This window comes from Vespa velutina, chromosome 6 (genome assembly GCF_912470025.1).
Source record: "Vespa velutina chromosome 6, iVesVel2.1, whole genome shotgun sequence".
Classification (NCBI taxonomy): domain Eukaryota; kingdom Metazoa; phylum Arthropoda; class Insecta; order Hymenoptera; family Vespidae; genus Vespa; species Vespa velutina.
In genome coordinates, this window is record NC_062193.1 from 5,781,123 (window position 1) to 5,801,497 (window position 20,375).

General features: G+C 27.7%; 4 protein-coding genes and 1 long non-coding RNA gene across 7 annotated transcripts in view; 3 read left to right on the forward strand and 2 right to left on the reverse strand.

Annotated features, from left to right (window-relative positions):
- LOC124950245 overlaps positions 1-5,641 on the reverse strand; it is a 67,338-nt gene extending 61,697 nt beyond the window's left edge. Inside the window, exons 1-3 of one of the 3 annotated variants that reach the window (XM_047496697.1) lie at positions 5,175-5,641; positions 2,775-3,175; positions 2,156-2,327 (exon numbers count right to left, since the gene is read on the reverse strand). In XM_047496697.1, the coding sequence (XP_047352653.1) occupies positions 2,271-2,327; positions 2,775-3,026 (309 nt within the window). In that variant the 5' untranslated portion in view covers positions 3,027-3,175; positions 5,175-5,641 and the 3' untranslated portion in view covers positions 2,156-2,270. Of the gene's footprint in view, positions 1-2,155; positions 2,328-2,774; positions 3,176-5,174 lie in introns of those variants that run through there. The other 2 variants (XM_047496698.1, XM_047496696.1) reach the window with 2 other exon arrangements.
- Positions 5,642-10,135: 4,494 nt separating this feature from the next.
- On the forward strand, positions 10,136-11,049 carry LOC124950246. The gene is made up of 2 exons (XR_007101300.1): positions 10,136-10,495; positions 10,765-11,049. It is a non-coding gene; the product is annotated as an uncharacterized LOC124950246 (long non-coding RNA).
- A 1,774-nt stretch (positions 11,050-12,823) lies between these two features.
- LOC124950242 (target of rapamycin complex 2 subunit MAPKAP1) lies at positions 12,824-15,648 on the forward strand. Its single transcript, XM_047496693.1, has 7 exons — positions 12,824-13,125; positions 13,374-13,514; positions 13,600-13,877; positions 13,948-14,117; positions 14,236-14,529; positions 14,606-14,847; positions 14,951-15,648. The coding sequence occupies exons 1-7, from the start codon at positions 13,053-13,055 to the stop codon at positions 15,151-15,153; spliced, it is 1,401 nt and encodes a 466-aa protein (XP_047352649.1). The 5' UTR covers positions 12,824-13,052; the 3' UTR covers positions 15,154-15,648.
- Positions 13,076-16,372, reverse strand: LOC124950244. Its single transcript, XM_047496695.1, has 2 exons — positions 16,168-16,372; positions 13,076-16,082 (listed from the first exon to the last, which is right to left on the reverse strand). The coding sequence occupies exons 1-2, from the start codon at positions 16,289-16,291 to the stop codon at positions 15,640-15,642; spliced, it is 567 nt and encodes a 188-aa protein (XP_047352651.1). The 5' UTR covers positions 16,292-16,372; the 3' UTR covers positions 13,076-15,639.
- Positions 16,373-16,806: 434 nt separating this feature from the next.
- LOC124950243 (calcyclin-binding protein) lies at positions 16,807-18,342 on the forward strand. The gene is made up of 2 exons (XM_047496694.1): positions 16,807-17,050; positions 17,323-18,342. Exons 1-2 carry the CDS (start codon positions 17,030-17,032, stop codon positions 17,983-17,985), a joined length of 684 nt encoding a protein of 227 aa, XP_047352650.1. The 5' UTR covers positions 16,807-17,029; the 3' UTR covers positions 17,986-18,342.
- The last annotated feature ends 2,033 nt before the right edge of the window (positions 18,343-20,375 follow it).

Here is a 20,375-nt window from a genome sequence, read left to right on the forward strand (position 1 = left end):
ACTTTTATGTCGAGATATTCTTTATTTGCAGCGTCGAAAGTAAATCTCGTATGTAAAAAAGGAAAAAAAAAAAGGAAAAAAAAAAAAGAAAAAAAAAGGAAAGAAAGAAAAAATCGATTCGTTCGCGTTGATACCGGAGTTGACACGCATCGACAGATAGATGGATTTATTCTTGTTTGAACTATGGACCTTTAAAATCACAGGTACGTGTACTACTATAAAAGATCGAAAGAGGGATGTGCATGCATGGAGAAAAAAAAAAAAAAGAAACATTCGGACAACAAACGTTGAATTCGCGAATATCCGTAACGAATAACTTGACAATCAATTTCAAAAGATTTTTCTTAGAGACAAATAACAAGGGAATCGAAAGAAAATATAATTTAAAAAGTTTAACTCCTACTATGAAACACTTAACGACATAGATAGACGTGATGCGCGACCTATGCGATTCGATGATACATAATTCAGAAACCACGTTGTTGGCTGTCAACGACATTGACATGCATGTCACGTCATACTGGAATTATACCTCGTTACACTATAACGGTGACGCGGCCGAACTTGAGGTTACAAATCTGAGAGTTACAGGAAATGAAGATGCCAGAATCCATTTCCGCATAACGACGATGGTAATACTTTGAACCCGAGATAAATATATGTGTATTTACTTTGTGATCTTGCTCTTTTCAAATACGATATACTGAATGTATTTAACATTCGCCACGAGTTTTCAAATGTTACCGATAATGTGACAAAAAGAAAAAGAAAAAGAATACTTTAAACAAAATGTCATTAATGCTCGATCGTCGACTAATTATAAAAAAAATTAAAATTCCGAAAGTATTCTATTTTTTTCGAACAGCTATACTGAACACCCGATATAATATATACATATACATATATATATATATATATATATATATATATATATATATATATAGATATAAAATGTTCGTTCGTATATCGATAACATAGCATTTTTATTTTCTCACGATCGTATTCTGATTACGATTATAAGATTTTTATTCTCGATTTTGCACTTTTCCTTTCGTTTTTCTTCGATGACGAATACATGTTGTAGAAACGATCGCACAATGCCAGGAAAATCGTGAATTGCGACGACGTTTACATCGAGATCGATCGGCTTTTATTCCTCAACTACTGCACTCGTCGCGTCGGTGGAAACGGTTACTCGATAACAATTGTTTGCACACTTCCATTTACGATCTGAATTTTCCATGCCGCTATTCCATTCGTATGCCAACCATTACCGTTGCCAACATCGTATAATAAATATCATGAACTCAATTTTATGCGCTATCGTTCCTTTGTATCGACATTATGAAAAAAAAAACAAAATATAGTAAAAAAAGAATAAAAACAAAAAATAAATAAATAAATATTAAAAAGTAAAATTAAAAAAAAAAAAAAAAAAAAAAAAAAAAAAAAAAAAAAAATCCAGTCCTATAACACAATTTAATTAACTTGCTCATTGTAATTCGAAAGCGCATGAAATTTCTATCAAAGTGAAAACTGAAAATAAAACAATATAATTGAATATAAATTGTCATTTCCAGTTGAGTTATAGCATTCTGGCAAATTATTGGACAAGCGAATATCAAAGATTTTATCATTGCACCAATGTTGGGATGAAATAAATCTCGAACAGAGCTTTTTCAATATTTTTAATATAACACGATAATAAAGTTAACAAATATTCTTTACTAAAACATAGTCACCGTCGCGAGTGCCGTCCAATAAAAATCTATGTATAAACACAAATTTCCAATAGAAAAATTGAAAAAAGAAAAAAGAAAGAAAAAGAAAAAAAAAAAACGAAAGGAGAAAGAATTGAAAGGAAAGCTCGACGTCAGCTGGTAACTTTATTGTCTTTGTATGTGTGCGCGCGCGTGTACGTATGAACGAACAAGAGGAGAAAAATGAAATTCGTTCGTTTTATTCGAATGAAAATTTCTTCGAGGAAAGTCTAAGAGAAGGAGAGAAAAAAAAAATTTAATGGAAGAACGGTCATGGTGTTGGGATCGATATCAAATCGTACGCTCTACGCAGTACCCATCGCAAGATATGTGAAATGCTCCAAAAAAAAAAAAAAAAAAAAAAAATCTTATTGCTTCGATAAAGTTATCCTTACGGGGATCGTGTGTCGAATCACTTTGCCTGAAGCGCACGGTCTAGGTCGAACTGGAAGCCAACCAGGCCGCCGATTTGACGCTCGATTTCGTCACTCTATAGTCCATACAAGAAGCCTATTCTATAGCAACACGAAACACACTTGTCCCGTTTAATGTGTTCCTCTTTCCTCTCTGTTTCGAACGACATAGAAATAAACATTGAATAATAACAATAACAATAATAATAATAATAATAATAATAATAATAATAATAATAATAATAATAATAATAATAATTTCCCTACAAACATAAATGTAAATACGACATATATACGTTTCTAAAGTGTATTAAAATAAAGTCGCATGAAAAAAAAAAAAGAAAAAAAAACGGTATTACGTTCGATCTCATTCACACCTTATATTGCATGAAACCTTATCTACGAAACAACAAAGACCACTTATCTTTATCAACTCCGTAAAACTCCGTATAATTAGAGAAAACGTTTGACGAAGGATAATGTTTCACGTTTAACGATAATAATAACTTTGTTAATTGAATACTTTCTTTTCTGTTTTTTTCTTTTTTTTTTTTTTTTGTTTAATTTTTTTTCTTTTTTTTTTTTTTTTTTAATCACTTACTGTTCGCCTAAGTACAGTCCTGACAGTCTCGACTTCCTGTCTTGTTGGCCAACGTGCGTAAACGACGCCACTGAGGAGGATAATGAAAACACCGATCCAGATCGTCCACGCAACAACATTCTTCGTTCTTGCTAATAGCTTCTGTGCAGTCCTTGTAGATATAACCTCTTGTGTTGGTATTTCCAGCTTTTGAGCTTTCCTTAAGATATCTTGCAGCCGACGCTTCGCCTGTTCCACATCAGGTACCCCCATTTCCTTTATTTTATCGCGTCTCAATAATCCTTCCTTCGTCCTCTACCTATGAAATCTTTTGATCGCTCTCTTGTTTACGAGTGATTATACTTCAACGATAGCATAAAAATAAAACCTCGTAAGATCATCGCATTTCATATCCTTTTATTCTGAAAACAAAAAATTAAATTCCTCTTCCATTTTCTTTTTTTTTTATTTTTTTTTTTTTTTTTTTTTTTTTTTTTTTTTTTTTGATCTTTCTTTTTTCTTTCAATATTTTACTGAATTTTCAATTTCGACTAGTCCAAAAGCCTCCTCTCCCTTTATTCCTTTCAAAAATCTCAACGAAAGTAATATACAAATATATATATATATATATATTTCTTTTTTTTTTGCTCGTTCGTTCGTTATTGAATATAGAAATGAAAAAGAAAGTAAAAGAATAAAACAAAGAAATGGAACAAAAAAAAAAAAAAAAAAAAAAAAAAAAAGGAAAGAAAAATCACATCAACTGTCAGAAGAAATATTTGATTAACACGAATGATTTGTGAAATTGTAGAAATCGATTGAAATCTAATCTTAACGTAGTAACTTCATTTCTCGATCTTCGTCTGTAATCGATTTTGGGATTATATCCAGCGCACTACAGTAATTACCTAACAATTCTGATATCGATCTTTCTACATGGATAATGCATAGAGAAACCTATTCTAATTTCCAACCTTCCAAAGATTCGACCCACTTTACTCGTAACTGGGATTAAAGGTTCGTTCGCGCGATGGACGCGTCAACGAACCGACGCGCTATTGTGCTTAATCATTTTCTAATCCGTTCTCCGTCGTCTCATTATTTCGATTTCTGAAAAGTGGAATATCCGGGTCCTGTAATTTTCGTCTTACATTTATATTATATAATAAAATATATCTTGGTTGCGTCGAGTGAAAATTTTAAGATGGGTTTTTTACTCGCTCCCCTCACCCTCCTTCTACCCCTCCTCTTTCCTTTCTCTCCTTTTCTTTTTTTTTTTTTTTTATTTCTTTCGGATTTTCGTTGAAAGGTGTGAAAAAAAATCTTCATCGAATCTTCGAAAAAAAGTTTCTCCCCCTTTGGAAGTTTGCAAAAAGGAGGAAAAAAGAAAAGAGGAGAAAAGAAAGAGGGGGAAAAAAGAAAAAAGAAAAAAGAAAAAAGAAAAAAGAAAAAAAGAAAGCACGATTTATACACTAAAAGAACTTAACTCATGCAAGAAGAAACGACGATCAAAGAGTTAGCTAACTGTGAAAACGTACCAAAGAAACTTAGCGTTGGATATGTTCGAATATATTTTACATTAAAGTTTCTTAAGCACAGCGAGTTTTCTTAAAATTATAATATATACTAAAGAGCGGATATCGAAATTGTAAAATCTAGCAATTTTCATTAATTTGTATGAATCAACACGAATAAGTTAGAACTCGTTAATTAAAGTAAATATATGATCGTTACGATATACGAGCCTTGAGAAGAGTTCTACTCTGACGAATCCTCGATCCACTTTAAAGAGATGTTTGCTAATTTATAAGTATTTCCTTTTCCAAAGACTAATTTTAAGTGGGATCCTTTCGTGCAGTTACTATACAAAAAGTCCAATAATCCAGTGGAGAGTATAATACCCTTCTAACTGTGTTTACTATATACGTATATATATATATAAATATACATATAGATATATATACATATGAACACACATGTTAAACAATTCCTATAAACTTCTACATGTTACTATTGGTAAGGGTCGATATTAAATTGTCGATCTAGTACTACTATTTCCATACATGACATCAAATAATTACCGGTTTAATAAAGTTAATAAATTTGAATGTAACAATCGTTATTGGCAATGGCCAGAAACAATGCGATTGGATTTTAAATTAAATTGAACTAGAAGGGTACCGAAGATAAACATATATTAATTATACATCATGCCTCATTATCAACAAATATCGATCTAATTAATTAGCAAAGTCCCCCTTTCACAATGTTCACGATAAATTAATTTTCAAATCTGTTATAACAAACGAACGGCAAATTAATTGATCACTTTGAAAAATAAGTCAATGTCATTGCTTTCTCACCGAGAAGAGGCTTTTAAAATATGTTAAGGGCAAATTGAAATGTTGTCGATTCTCTTACTCGATAAGATCGTTCCTCTCGCGTGTTTTAGACACTTTCATTCGTAGATAAATATCTCTTTTGCATTTGTAGTAAGTGCTATCAATTTATTTGTTCATTTATTTCCCTTTCTTCTTTCTTTTTTTTTCCTCTTTTTTTTTTTTTAGTTTTTTACTTTTTCATTTCTTTTGTCCTTTTCTTTTTTATCTTTTTCTTTCTTGTTTTCTTTTTTCCTCCTTTTTTTTTTATTTTTATTTTTATTTTTATTTTTATTTTTAGAATAAACCCTCGCCTCTTTAGGCTATTCCCGCGTATTCGCCATCACGACAGGTAGTCGTGCCTTTGTGTTATGACGCGTCATCGAAGAAAACGTGAGAGAAGGAAACTATGTGTGCGCAGCTTCTCGATGCAAATCACAAAAGGAACGACTACTTCCCGATCACGAGCCGACCCTGGACGGGCAAGAACTGTCCGACCTCGATGAGGGTAGCTACCCTTATAGATATAAGACAGATAGATTGCGCATGTGCACTAATATTTTGCGCATGCACGATTCAAACGGGCCGTACCGCATCTTCAACGTACGTTGCAGATCCAAAGCTGCAGTACCGTTTGAGCCGCTGCTATGCTTCAAAATGATGTCGCTTTTTATTTAGTTTCGAATCTATTGGGTCTCTATTCGATGAGATTTCATATCAAATAATATATCGATCAAAGAAATCTTTAATTTTTTCATCTCTTTAAATGAAATACAATTGAAATTGATTTACTCTTTGAAACACTGATAGATAATAAAATAAGCAAAGGAATTTAATAAAAAAAAAAAAAGAAAAGAAAAAGAAAAGAGTACTATCCTTTATCTTTTATTTGTAAGAAGAAAATTCCTCTTTTTTTCTTTTTTCTTTTTTTTTTTTTTTTTTTTTTTTTTTTTTTTATCGTTTAATGACACTTCCTTCCTCATTTCTTTTCCTCTCAAAATAAATATTCAAATATATAGAAATACGAAACAATTATTCTTCTCCGATCGTACGATGGACAACAATAAGAGTTATAAATACGAAAGGCCAAGAAAGCAAAGAAAACGAAAGGACAAAATAAGGATGGATGGAAGGAAGGAAGGAAGGAAGGAAGGAACGAAAAATAATGTTTCTCATGCACAGATCGCGTTATATGAAATTGATGCGAAGGATTCTCCGCGTGCTCAATCACTCGCGAAGATAACGAGATCGTTAATTAGCGTACGAGTTACGTTTTCACAAAGGGAGAGGGAGTGTTTGAGGGAACAATATCAAGAAAATGAGGAAAACAAACGTAGAAAAAGAATACTTCTATATTGTGCATGTTTAAAAGGGAAACGTTGCGTGGAAAATAGAAAAGCATAAACAATTCGAAAGAAAAAAAAAATATATATATATATAGTACGCAAACTAGACAAGAGAAAAAAAAAAAAACGAGAAAACAACTTAAATTCGTGGAAAGGAATGCAAAACTGGTATACGTAGATACTTAACGTTCGTCGTAAACATAAAAGAGAAATAAGATAACAGGATCTTTTAATTAACGAATAAAATATGACTGAAGTAAAGAAGTCCGCGGACAAAAGTAAACGAAAGAAACATATCAAAAATCTTAAACGTCGATACCGGCGAATATTTAATCACTGTTGTTTCCTTTTTCGTACATACTTTTCCTTGGCAATCTACCATGAGCGCTCATTTAAAAATGATTATTCAATTACGATATCTTCATACAAGATGAGAATGGAAAAGAAAAAGCTGTGATATATTCTATTCTAGATTTATCAACTCTGATATCTAATTATGACATTTTTAAGGGTAACCGAAGAGAATGGAAAGATCACGCGAAAGATGGAGGAGAGTAATAATGGCCATAAAAAGGCCATAAATTAATGAGAAAAAAGCGATGCAGAATGGAAGGAAAGAAATAAAAAAAAAAAAAGAGAGAGAGAGAGAGAGAGAAAGAGAAAAAGAAAAAGAAAAGAAAAGAAAAGATGTGACAAAGGAATGTTCTCAAAGATAAAAAAGGAAGATAAGTAGAAAGAGTCGATTAGTATGCTAAATTCTAATCTAACGACAGTGCAATCTACTGTGAAATCACAGCAGACAATGAAACCACATGCAATCACAGATTTTAAGAAAGAGACGCGTATTCGATGGTAAATATAAAAAAAAAAAAAAAAAAAAAAAAAAAAAAAAAAAAAAAAAAAAAAAAAAGAAAGAAGAAAAAAGAAAAAAAAAAAGAAAAAAGAAAGAAATTAACAAAAAAAAAAAAAAAAAAAAAAGGAAACAGAAAAGAAAAAAGAAGAATAAAACGAAGTGGATTGTATAAACGCGTAATACGAAGGGGAAAAAAAAGTCTGTGTGGAATAAGTGGCGGAAAGTGCGCGAAAAAGTGGCATACTGGAGTTACCTTGAATGTAAACGAGCTTCATCGAGTTTAACGTTTCAGAAAAAAGGAGATACATAAAGAAGAGTAACGTAAAGTAGAAAACGATGCCGGTGAAAAATCGGAGCGTAGAAGAGAAGAAAAAATAAAAAAGAAAAAAAATAAATACGATAAAAGAATCGCTGTCGAGCAATATTATAGAATAAATGTTTTATAAAGGATTTATTTATTTATACAAAATGAAAGATTTGTAAAATATGTAAATGCCCATACGTGAAAATAATAAAAACGTAATAACAACAATGAAAGAGAATATCAAAGATGAACATGATCCTATTTTAATCTTGGCCAATAATATCAAGTACTTGAACGTCGGACAGTTTGTCAGTAAAGCGTCAAAAAGATCTACGACCAGTTGAAATGAGTCTTCATGCGTTCTAGATAGTCGTTTATTATCTAGAAAGATCAGTCGATGAATTAAACTGAATTACAATAATTCATTTCACAGTCTAAAGATGTCTATTGTTCTAAAACACGCATATATAGCGCATATTCTCTTCTCCCTTTCTCTTAATCCTTCTTTGTGATTTTCTATCTTCTTTATCAATAAATAAAGATCTTAATGTGTTATATAAATTTTCAAATAAAAATTTTAATGGTTTATCAAAAACTTCATCATATAGATAATTAATAACATTTAAAATATTCGATATAATGTATATTATGTATAATTAAAAAAAAAAAAAAAAAAAAAAAAAAAAGAAAAAAAAACCGATCAATAATTTGATTCAAAAAATAATTTCTTTTTAAATATTTATAATTATTTTAATAATTCTAATATCTTTCTGATACAGACTTATTTTCATCATTATATAAATCTATCTTATAGAATTTTTCATTTGAATAACATATTTAATTATAAATTAAAAATTATAAATTAAAGACATTAATGAATAAACTATTATCTTTTTATAAGTAATTAATAATTAACAAAAAATATCTACCGTACATATACTTAATATTGTTACACGCACGTAATAATATTACACTTGGTTTTTAACAGATATATTTCTTATGAACTATCTTGTCTCTGACAGCAGATCATTAGAAATAAAATAGCAGATATTTAATCTAAATTTATAAACGTATTATTTATTAAAATTAAATTCTAAAAATTGAAAAGCTTTAAATATTTGATATTTAAATGAAGTTTAAAATATAATGCATTAAATTGTGAATTGCTTAGCATAGATTATTATTATCATGAAGAAAGAATAAAAACAAAGACGAAGATAGACATGCAAAGATAATAAAGAGAAAAAATTATAATAAAAAGATAAAATAAAGTAACTTAAAGATAAATAACTATAATGGTTCTGATTTTTGGACTTACTACTTATGAAGTTCTGCGATGGCTCCAATATATCATCATTCGAGATAGAAAGATGGGTTGAAATTGTATTACGTTGATAACAAAATACGTTGGAACAAATACAAGTTAACAGAATTAACATCGTTAATCAAAACTTATATACACTGAATCTAATAATGCGTTACAAAATATTAAATAATAAATTAAACCATGTAATTCTATATCTGAGAAATCTTGATTACAATAAATGATCAAACACTGACTTTACATCACATAATTGTAATAACTAATAAATTTAATTAGTTAGTCACTGAATTATAAAAGTTTTAAATTGGATAAAATATATAAGTATAAATAAACAATAATTGTGAGCAAATACTAGATCTAAGATTATCTTGCTCGCAGTCATTAATAATCTGATAAAAAGATGAAGAAATAAATGATAATACAAAAAAACAAATAAATATAATAATATACGTTTCTCGTAGATTATCTTTGGTTATAGCAATTTCAATTATATTCCAAAAAAATTTGTGTTATAATATTACAAATTCAAATTATTAAACTTAAATTTTATATATATATAATGAATATATATTAAATTTATCTGTTTGGCACATTAGCATAATAATTTTAATATAAATACGTGATATTACGTAAAAGTAAATTTTATAATACTGAATCAACGAAGAAGACTTTAGTGGCGGTATTATAAGAACCAATCAAGATCGAAGAAAATTTCAAATCTTTTCTTGAATTCTTCTTACTCTCAAGATTATATATCCTTTGTTTTTTAGAATGCAATCTTACAACAATAATGCATATATTTTAAATATAAAAATATCGTAACATTTTGCAAAGCACGATTATTAAAATTAAATGTTGAAAAAATATATTACACACCAGGTTACCTTTGCATAGCGAGAAGATAAACACAACTTATTATATGTACGTAATAATCACAATTATACAAACGATTAATTCTTATTTAATTATGATAATAGAACACTAAAATATTTATATTAATCTTAATAGGACTTATTAAAATAAGATAATTGATTGTTAATTCCTGTCAATGCCCGTAAAACGTTAATCGTAACGAAGGTAGAAACGATACTGCGCAATCACCTATACAATTGCCATAGAAAAGGAATTCGTATAGGCGCGAATTTAATAACCAATCAGAATACAGGAAAAAATTAAACTTTTCAAAGTAACCTCTTTCTCATAAGCTTATTCTTCATCACTTTTTGCTCGTAACATATGCGACTTCAACGATAGGTTTGGATAAAATGTGAACTGCAAGTTAAATAGGGAAATATTATTTCCACTATATTCCTATTGTATTGATATAAGATTGTAGGTTATAACATTCTCACACATAACCTATCAATCGAGTTAGTTAACAAAATCAAATTACCAAAATCGAGCTCGATTTTTTTCTTACTGAAGGAAAGTATAATAGGCGAATATCCAAATTCTCTTAATAAGAATAAATAAGAATTAATAATAATTAATAAAATAAATCAGAATAAATAAGAAATACATGGATATGATGGCGAGCGTAAGTACAATCGAAAATGTGATATTTAAATAGAAAATCGTAAATAAGAATTAATAAGAATGTATATGAATAAATAAAAATAATTAAAAAGAAATTAAAATTTTTCAATGGATTTTTTTTTTCTAAATTATTTCGTATTTAACATATGTTACAAGCTATATGATGTTTAAGCTTATATAATATCGATATTAGTTTATTATATTTCATATATATTATATGTCGTTTAAATAATTATAAAATAATCGAAAGTATTAATTGTTTGATTTTAGACGTTTGAAAGGAGAGAGAACTCCGATGTTTCCTTATCGGAATACGAAAAAAGACTGGATCGATAAATGTCAAAGTAGGGTCGTTTGTATTTGTTGATATTAAATGTAGTCTGCGATCTTATGCGAGGGTGAAAAATATTAAAAATCATAAAAAACTTACGCCGTCATCCTTTCCTCGTGAGAATAGATCGTTATCGTTTGTATGCCACGTATAACTCGTCTATTATTGTTGCACTTCTATTATGTGTATATTCATACACATATATATATATATATATATATATACATACATGCAAACATAGACACGCGTGCACGCACGCACTGAATCGAGAAGATTTGGCGAGGACGATAAGAACTTTCAGAAAGTTTTAAAAGAGAAAGACAGAAAATTGAGAAGAGAACACATAAATTTTTTTATTATGGAACTATAACTCTACTAGATATGATTTATATTTATGCAATATGCTATCGCATATAGAATATATGCGTGCGCGTATAAGTTTTAAAGTGATCTAATAATAAGAAAATGTATCCCATGTAAAAATAACAGAAATGGATATATAGAACGGTACACGAAGAAATTTGTTAAATGTAATTCATATCTTATGAAGAGGTATGAAGAGATTTGTAAAACGTAATTCATATTTTAGAAAGCAGCTTTTCAGGAAAGCCCACTCACAAATATAAGACTCGGAGGAGGAACGTGAAGTAGAAATATAGTGCGCGAACCTTTTCCCTTAGAAACGCGTATACATATCTTATTCACAATCATTTATACTCATCGCTCTTATCATTTATACATACATCTTATTCTCTTTATGAATACATTCAAAAAGATGATATCATTCTTTATTTAAGAATCATTGATAATTTTTCAATACTCCATTCGTCTATTCGTTAAAATAAATAAATTTCTTATAAAAAAAAAAAAATAAATAAATAAAATAAAATAAATAAAAGTTATGAAAAAAAAAAAGAAAAAATCCAATTCCTTAGACACTCTTTAAAGAAAGCTTTGAAGCAAGCTAAGATTGATATTGAAAATCAAACAAGAGATTAATAACACCGAAGTAGTTCTTTTCTAAGGGCTTAAAAGTTCTCCGATCTATAATTGATTTCTAAAGAATATTTAAATAAATCTATCTTCAACTCGTCCTTTTATTTGTCCATCAATTGATCAAATATTCACATTGGCGAAACAATCACAATACACAAAGAACTCTTCGATTTAATTTACAGTTTTATGTTCGCCAGTTAGAATTTTTCTAATTTTCATTTTCTCACTTAATCGCTGATCCTTCGTTCGTGTCATCTTCCCTAATATTTTTTTTTTTTCTTTTTTTTTCTTTTTTCCTTTTAGTACGTCTATGTACGAATCTATGAACGACATCTATGTACGAATATATACTCTCACGTATCTTTTCGTTTTGGCAAAGAGCCCAAAATCAAGAATACCCTTAGTCATCGCTTTTCAGTTCTTGGTTGCAGCCTTCCCCTTCATGATGTGGTAGATAGTAAGATAGAGATAGATAGAGAAAAAAGAGAGACAGAGAGAGAGAAAGAGAGAGAGAAGGAAAAAGAGAGAAATAGAAAAAGTACTCGATAATATTTGAAGAGAGAAAGAGTAAACGAAGGTAATAACCCTCCGTTTAATTTGGCGCCGGTTTATTTGCCCGCACAATATAGTGACATGCTTTTTCTTAACGAGAAAAAGACTTACTTTTTATCAAAACTTTTCTCTTTGTTTGTACTACGTTCGACGAGATCTATGACTTTGTAAATTATTTAATAATTATTAATGAATCTTTCATGTTTATTTCATAAATAATCGATTACACGACTTTATCATTAATTAAAAGTTTTTCTGTAAATTAAATATGCAAATTTCTTTAAGAAATCTCTTGATATTATATCACGAATAAAAATATGATAAAGGAAATAATTCATCAATAAATCAAAAAAATAATAATAATTTATAATAGTAATAATAATAATAATGATACATATTACCTACTAGTAGTAATTTACTGCTACTAATTTATTTTTGTAATTCATAGATGGCGCTAGTCGTGTTGGACTTGAAAATGTAACCTTAAAGTTTAACGATTCTAAGGTAGCGTTGAGTATATAAGATCTGGCAAAGCTTATGACTTTGACTTGTCATGAATTGTTTCAAGCCAATAATTAAAAATAAAAATCATCTATGTTTCCGATATTTAAAATTATAATTTTTTGTTAAAATAAAAAAATTATTTTATGAAGACATTTAAATATATAAAAAAAAAAAGATGGCCTTATATGATAACCAACATTGGCTATTATCTCATATAAGAGATAGTTTTTTGTCCACAGATGACACAGGTAAATATTTTTTATATCGTTATATTGAATATATCTTAATATCATTTTCTGCAAATATACGCTCCGCTATTTTATACGCTCCGATACTTTATAATCGTGTTATAACCTAATATTATGCGTTTATATCATAATATAAATATTAAATATATATTAAATATATATGTATATTTTTTCTAAATATAAATAGCTTTATATTGACTAATACTTTGTGTACATCTTAAAATCATATATTATTTTTCGTTCTAAAGGTATGTGTGAGATGGTTATGTTAGGTGAAGATATACCGAAAGAACTTAGGTCGAATGGAACATTACAATGTTATCCTGGAATGGAAGAAAGCGACGATGAAGATCTGGATGCATTAGCTGAATCATATGACATACAAATGGGTATAATATTTGTTTCTTAACTGATAGATAATCTTGTATATACAAAAATACGATTATTAAATTATATATTGAATTATTGTGACAGATATGGAATTTAGTCATAGACAACGTTCTAATACAGCTCAAAGATTAGAAAAAATGGACTTAGAGAGAAAGAAAGCAGCTAAAATAAAGCACGTAAAATGGGAGCACAAACCGAATCTTCTTTCACTTGCCGAACAATCAAAATTATTTCAAAGAAAGGACTTCCGTAAAAAAAATACGACTACAAGCAAAAGGCTTTCCCTTTTATCCGAACAAATAGAAAAATGTCCCAATTTACCTCAAAATCCTTTTACAGAATATGCAAAATTTGATGGCAATGTATGAAATATTAGTTATTATTATTTTATTAATTGTGTAATATGGATTTATATATTTGAAATTGTTTCAGTCACAAGTTGGTATTCCTATTAGAAAATATAGAATCTTTATGTGTATGTTACCTAAGGAAGAAAGAACTTATCCTTTGCAAATTGTAGTTATTGCCGCAGCAAAAGTATTGGAATTTATTGGGCTCATATGTTATAAATATGCAAGTGAACATCCTAACCATAGTTTAAAGTATGGAAATTATATAATGTATTATAAGCTTTATATATATTTACAAGCATTTTAACTTGTATTTTTTCTTTTTTTTTTCTTTTTGTCTTTTTTTTTTTTTTTTTTTTTTTTTTAACAGGGAAGATATTACAAAATATGGTTTATATATTACTGAAGATGATGGAGAGGTAGATTGGGACTTTCCTTGTTTAGATCCAAGAGAAATAATATCCAAATTTGAATTCACAACATTAGGTCTTGTTGAAATGAAACCAAGTGATAGAGCACGACATAATACGATAAAACATATTGAAACAGAAGTCAATGAAGAATTGGAAGGCAATAACAAAGAACAAGAAGAAGTAGCAAAAGATTTAGCCAAGATGGAAGGTCATACAACAGCAATGGAAGCTCCATTGTATCAATCATATAGGTGCATTTCTATTATCATATGGAATTTGAAGAATATCTAAATGATAAATATATTACATATTTATATTTATGAACAGAGTATACATAATAAATAAAGTGAGAGCAAAGACTGAAATTCACCTTGGAATATCGGGTGAGAAGATTGAGATTGATCCAGTGATAACGGGAAAAGGTGCCAGTCGATTCTGGAATAGACAACGGGCAGTTAGTTATCATATAGATAACATTGCGTGGTGTGAAATAACTGAAAACAAAGGATCAAAAACAATATTTACATTGGTTTATACTCCACATTCTTCTACTCTAGACAGTTTAAGTGGTATATATTTTTTAGCTCGATATCACTAATATAACAAAAAAATATATATCTATATATGTATTTTGTTATATTAGTTTAATTATTAATTATTAATTTTTTACAGCATCATCCAGTCAAACGCATTCTCTTCATCAGTCAGCATCATTTAAAAATCATGATTTTGAAGCAGATTCAATGACAGCAGAAGAAATTGTAAGAAAAATAAATCACATTTTAGAATTACATAGTAGTACATCAAGAAAAGAATACCTGGCCCAGAAGGAAAGAAAGGCAGCAAGAAGGAAAAGTTTTCATTTGCATAGATGACAGCTCTATTGGTTACTATGTTCAATTTTACATTATCTAAAATATTAAAATGCACGCTATATTATACAAAATGTAAAAAATTCGGATAATGTAAAAATAAGTTACAATTCTGTCATCATAGTGATGACATTTAGAAAAGCTTTCTACCAAAGACATTGTTCATACTATTTTAAATATTCGAAATTAATTATTCATTAGTAGAAATTGTTTTCCCTCAAACATTTTATATTTCATATGTATATTGATATATTGTGTAAAACACTATAAATCATAATACATATGCAAAATTGTACTTTTAACAGTATTAAGGTATGACAAAAAAAAAGTACATCGGTAAAAAACTTGAAACAATATACTCTACCTATCTTAACTATTATAAATCAATGTAAAATATGATTATATACATAATGTTTTATCTTATTTATATACAAATATTACTATTTACATAAGTAAAACTCTCTAATAATGTTTAGATTAAAACATTTGTTATCCTGACATTTCAATAATTTTCTTCGTAGTCTTATTCAACTTCTCTTTCATTCTTAACATAAACCTTTCATTTAACTTATATACTAATTCATTTAATAAGGTTATTTTAAGAGCCATATCTGATAATTTTTGATTGTTTTCACAAATATATTCGTAATTAGGGGAAGATGAAAGAAAAGATCTTTCGGAATCAGATAATGCTTTAGTATCTAAATTCTGTCCTTGCTCTTCTAGAACAGATTTTTGTTTTGAAAGAATACGTCTTTTTGATTTACGTTCTTTTAACGTTGATTGCCATAATTTTCTTTCTTGTCTAAGATCATTTATATATTTTTGCAAATCAAAATTTTCTTTCCTCGTTACATCCTCTACACATTGTCGTTTACATTTATTGATCTCTAAAAAATCCTCATTTTCAAGATTTTTCGCTTGATCTGTTTCTATGAGAAAGAATTTAAACCTTTTAGGAAAAATTATTATTTACTTATTTACACACAGAATATCCATACTTTGAGGTTAACTAACCTTCGTCAGTAAATAATTTTGAAGTTCGTGATTGAAAAACCAAGGATCTTCGTTTACAAGTAACTTTATCGGACAATTCTTCCGTATCCAAATTTAATATATCTGGTACAATAGAATTATCCATTATATTTTTAATACTTGAACAATTTTATCCGCTAAATTATTCTAACAAAAGATTACTGGATTTCTAACGGACCAATCAAAGAACGTTATAGCATGCCAAGTCCTAGTTAAGCCAACTGGAGCTAACGTATTTTTTTTTTAAATAATAAAAAAGAAATAAAAATGACGACTTTTATAAATTACGAAACAATATCTACAATCTGTGACAATATTTATTAATTTAACAATGTATAAATCTTATTTTATAAACAATACACACATATCGATTATTAAGGTTGCTTCAATTTTGCTCGTTACAATATACAAGAAAATAAATTATTGACAATGACATAATTAAAATAAAAAAAAAAATAAAAAATTATTCATTTTTACAAATTCGAATTAAATAATTAATAATTGATTTATTATGTCTCTCTTTGCGTTAAATCATATCGTTAGAAATTTCGAAAATATAATCATAGACTATTTTTTATTCTAGAGAAATCCAGAAGTTTCTATCACTATATGTATGTATATAGGAGTTTAGATAACCGCGCGAGCAAGCGATTAGCTTAGTCGAACGAGTCTAAACGTGTCGTTTTATTGCGCATTGTTTGCTCAAATTAAAGAACGCTTTACGAGCATTTAGCATTAAAAAATTGTGAATACGCTTGCTTTATTATTATTATAATATTGTATTTAATTGAATTTGAACAAAATTTTTACAAAGAAATTTTCGTAAACGATAAAATTTAATATTATGGCTACGAAAAGTGATGAGGTAAGTTCTATACTTATAATTTTCCTCTATATTTTTGTTTATAGCATATATTTAACCATTCTTAACGATTCAATATAATAAATAAAATATTTTTTTAAATATGATTTTATATCCATATATAGTGAAGACTCATTCGAATATACATATTTCATCTTAAATATTTAAAAGGGAAGATATTTTTTCTTTTTTCTTTTTTTTTTTTTTGAAGTATTTATTAAAGAAAATAAAGTACTGACAGATAAGTATCTATAAGTACAAGTTTCCTTTTATAGTTAAAACTGGATATTGAAGAATTGAATACATTATTACAACAAGCTACACGATCCAAAGTTAAAGATATGCTTACTTTGGAGATTAGGCGATTGCAGACAGAATTAGCTAAACTGATCGATGAAAATAAGGATGTGTGTCTTAAATCTGTAAATTCGCCAATTGATTCTACTCCTAAATGTTATGAAGTTAAATTAAATAATTATGGGTGGGATCAAACGAATAGTGTTGTCAAGATATACGTTCAATTAAAGAATGTACATATTTTACCAAACAAAGATGTTACCTGTAAATATACAGAAAAATCAATGGACCTGTATATTTTTGGTTTGGATAATAAAAATTATCACTTGCCGATCAATAATTTATGTGAAGACATTGACACAGAGAAGAGTTACGTAAAAATAAAGACAGATATGATCATTGTATATCTTGCTAAAAAATTACCGAAGAATTGGTCGCATGTAACAGGCATTGAAAAAAGAATAAAAGAAGCAAAAACTCCCTCTGTTCCTGAAATGGGAGATGATCCTGGTGCAAGTTTAGTGAATCTAATGAAAAAAATGTATCAAGATGGAGATGATGAAATAAAGAAGACAATAGCAAAAGCATGGACTGAAAACCAACAAAAAACTGCAGCAGGTCTGTCAGGTTTTGACTATTAATTGTAAGCCAATATTTTATTAAACGTACTTTACGTTTCCTTGTAACATCATAAAAATTCATTTAGAAAATGAATTTAGGCCTAAACATGTTAAAAGTATCTACTTATATAGTGCATAGTCAAAATAAAGTTCCTTAATTCTAAGTTTGTCATAATAACAAGTGGACTTCAAATACATTTGTCTATTCATATTTCAATATTTATAAAACATTTTCTCTTGTTACAAAATTATTTGTATGTGTCCACGCATTACCACATTTTTTTAATTATTATATTTACAGAAAATGTAATTGTCAGTTCATATAATTGTGACATGTAATATCATATAAGTAATAAAACATTAAAAATGTTTGATATACATTTCGATTTATTTTTCTTCTTCATTCATGACAAGCCATTGTTATAATTTACAGTTTTAACTTTATTGTATTATTAATCTTACTTATATAAAATACAAAAGAGATTCTCAAATAATTCACATAGTTATAAAATGATCATCTACTTTTTTTTCCTTTTTCCAAATGCATCCCAAATATAAAAGCACTTAATATTGTTGTTTGTTCCTCTAATAATTTTGTAAACAGTATATTAATAGTACATATTTTAATATCCAGTGTATCTATGGAAGTAGAAATATGTATATAAAATAATAATTTATGAGCTTTGTTTGATACAATATATTGACATTTAATAGTTAAACAATCTTTTCTTTTTAAATTTAGTAACCTTTAAAACATTAATGCAAAGTAGCATTAATAATAAATTGATAATTATTATTTAAATTAGAAACTTTTTTTTTTCAAAGTGTTCATTGATTCAACAATATAAAATACATAATATTTATTGACAACCAATTACTTAATAGCTTCCTCTCCCTCTCTCTCTCTCTCTCTCTCTCTCTCTCTCTCTCTCTCTCTCTCTCTCTCTCTCTCTCTCTCTCTCTCTCTCTCTCTCTCAGTACATTTAATATCTATTCTTGCAAGTGTTAACTACAAATTTAACTATAAGTTTAATATGGCCATTAGGTATATATATTCTACGTGTGTTTGCATAAGTGGAAAACTTATAGTTTTAAATTCATAGATAATATATACACCTTGCCTTTCTTAAGGAGTAAAATATTCACAAAATATGTTAAAACAATAACTCTGTCCAATGGATTTAGACAACTTGACAAAAAATTTTTCTCTTTCTATTACATACACATTGTATTTTAATATTACTTCAAATAAAAAAATCTTACAATTATATATTTTGGAACTGTGTTGACCTATAAAGATATAGTAAAATAGTCGAGTGTTAGACTAGATACTGTGACATGTTATTTGACATTTTATCAACAGATATGTGATATTATATTTTACTTAGTAACTAAATAAATGGCATAGATAATCACAATATTTATGGCCCCAATAAATCAATGTCACTTATACATGTGACTGTATGTGATAATAATCATAAAATAAATCATATTATTTCAAGTTATGCATATAAGTAAAAATTGAAGTAAGTAAACATAGTGATGCCTGTATACATTCCAATATCAAAAATTTTTTCAATTATATTTCTTTAACAACTAATGTATTGTATATACTAATACATCTATTATGATTTTTTTTATCAATGTCTTCATTTGTGATACAAATTGGAAGCAACAAAAACTGAACACAGTCTTAAGCAATTATATGAATAACACATTGGACAGATTCAAATTTTAGTATTGATATATTAAAAAATTGTCGTGCATTTGATAACTTTATATTGACTAGTATCTTATGCTACGCAAATAAAATTTTTTTGTTATATTCATATAATACCATGTCTTTTATAAGAAATACAAAAACAATAAGCATATTTAATATTATGATTATACTTATATAAAATAGAAAATTATTTTTTATTGGGAAATGTGTAGCAATTTGATTGTGATTTTATAATTTAAAAATAATTCATGATTAGTGAAAGACGTTCATAAAATTTCACATGTAAAAAAATGTATAGATCGTGAAATGCGCCATTTTAATTGTTTTTTTTCTTTCTTTTTTTTTTTTTTTTTTTTTTTTTTTTTTTTTTTTTATAAATAATAATGAGTATATTATCCTTAACTTATAACAATAATACTTAATCAAGAAATGTAGAGTATATTTATGGAACTTAGATAAAAAATGGAAGAACGTAAAATAATTATATAAAAATATTATGCATAATGAGAATAATGCAGTTATCTTAACGAGATATATACCCTTAATCAACAGTACAAAATTAAAAAATGCTTTTCGAGTTATATACGATGTATTGAAAATTGTGGTACAACCGAGAATGGAATGATTCCAATTAAGAAAGTAACTTGAAAATATAAAATAAAGCTTCTTAATTTAGATTTCATTTGCG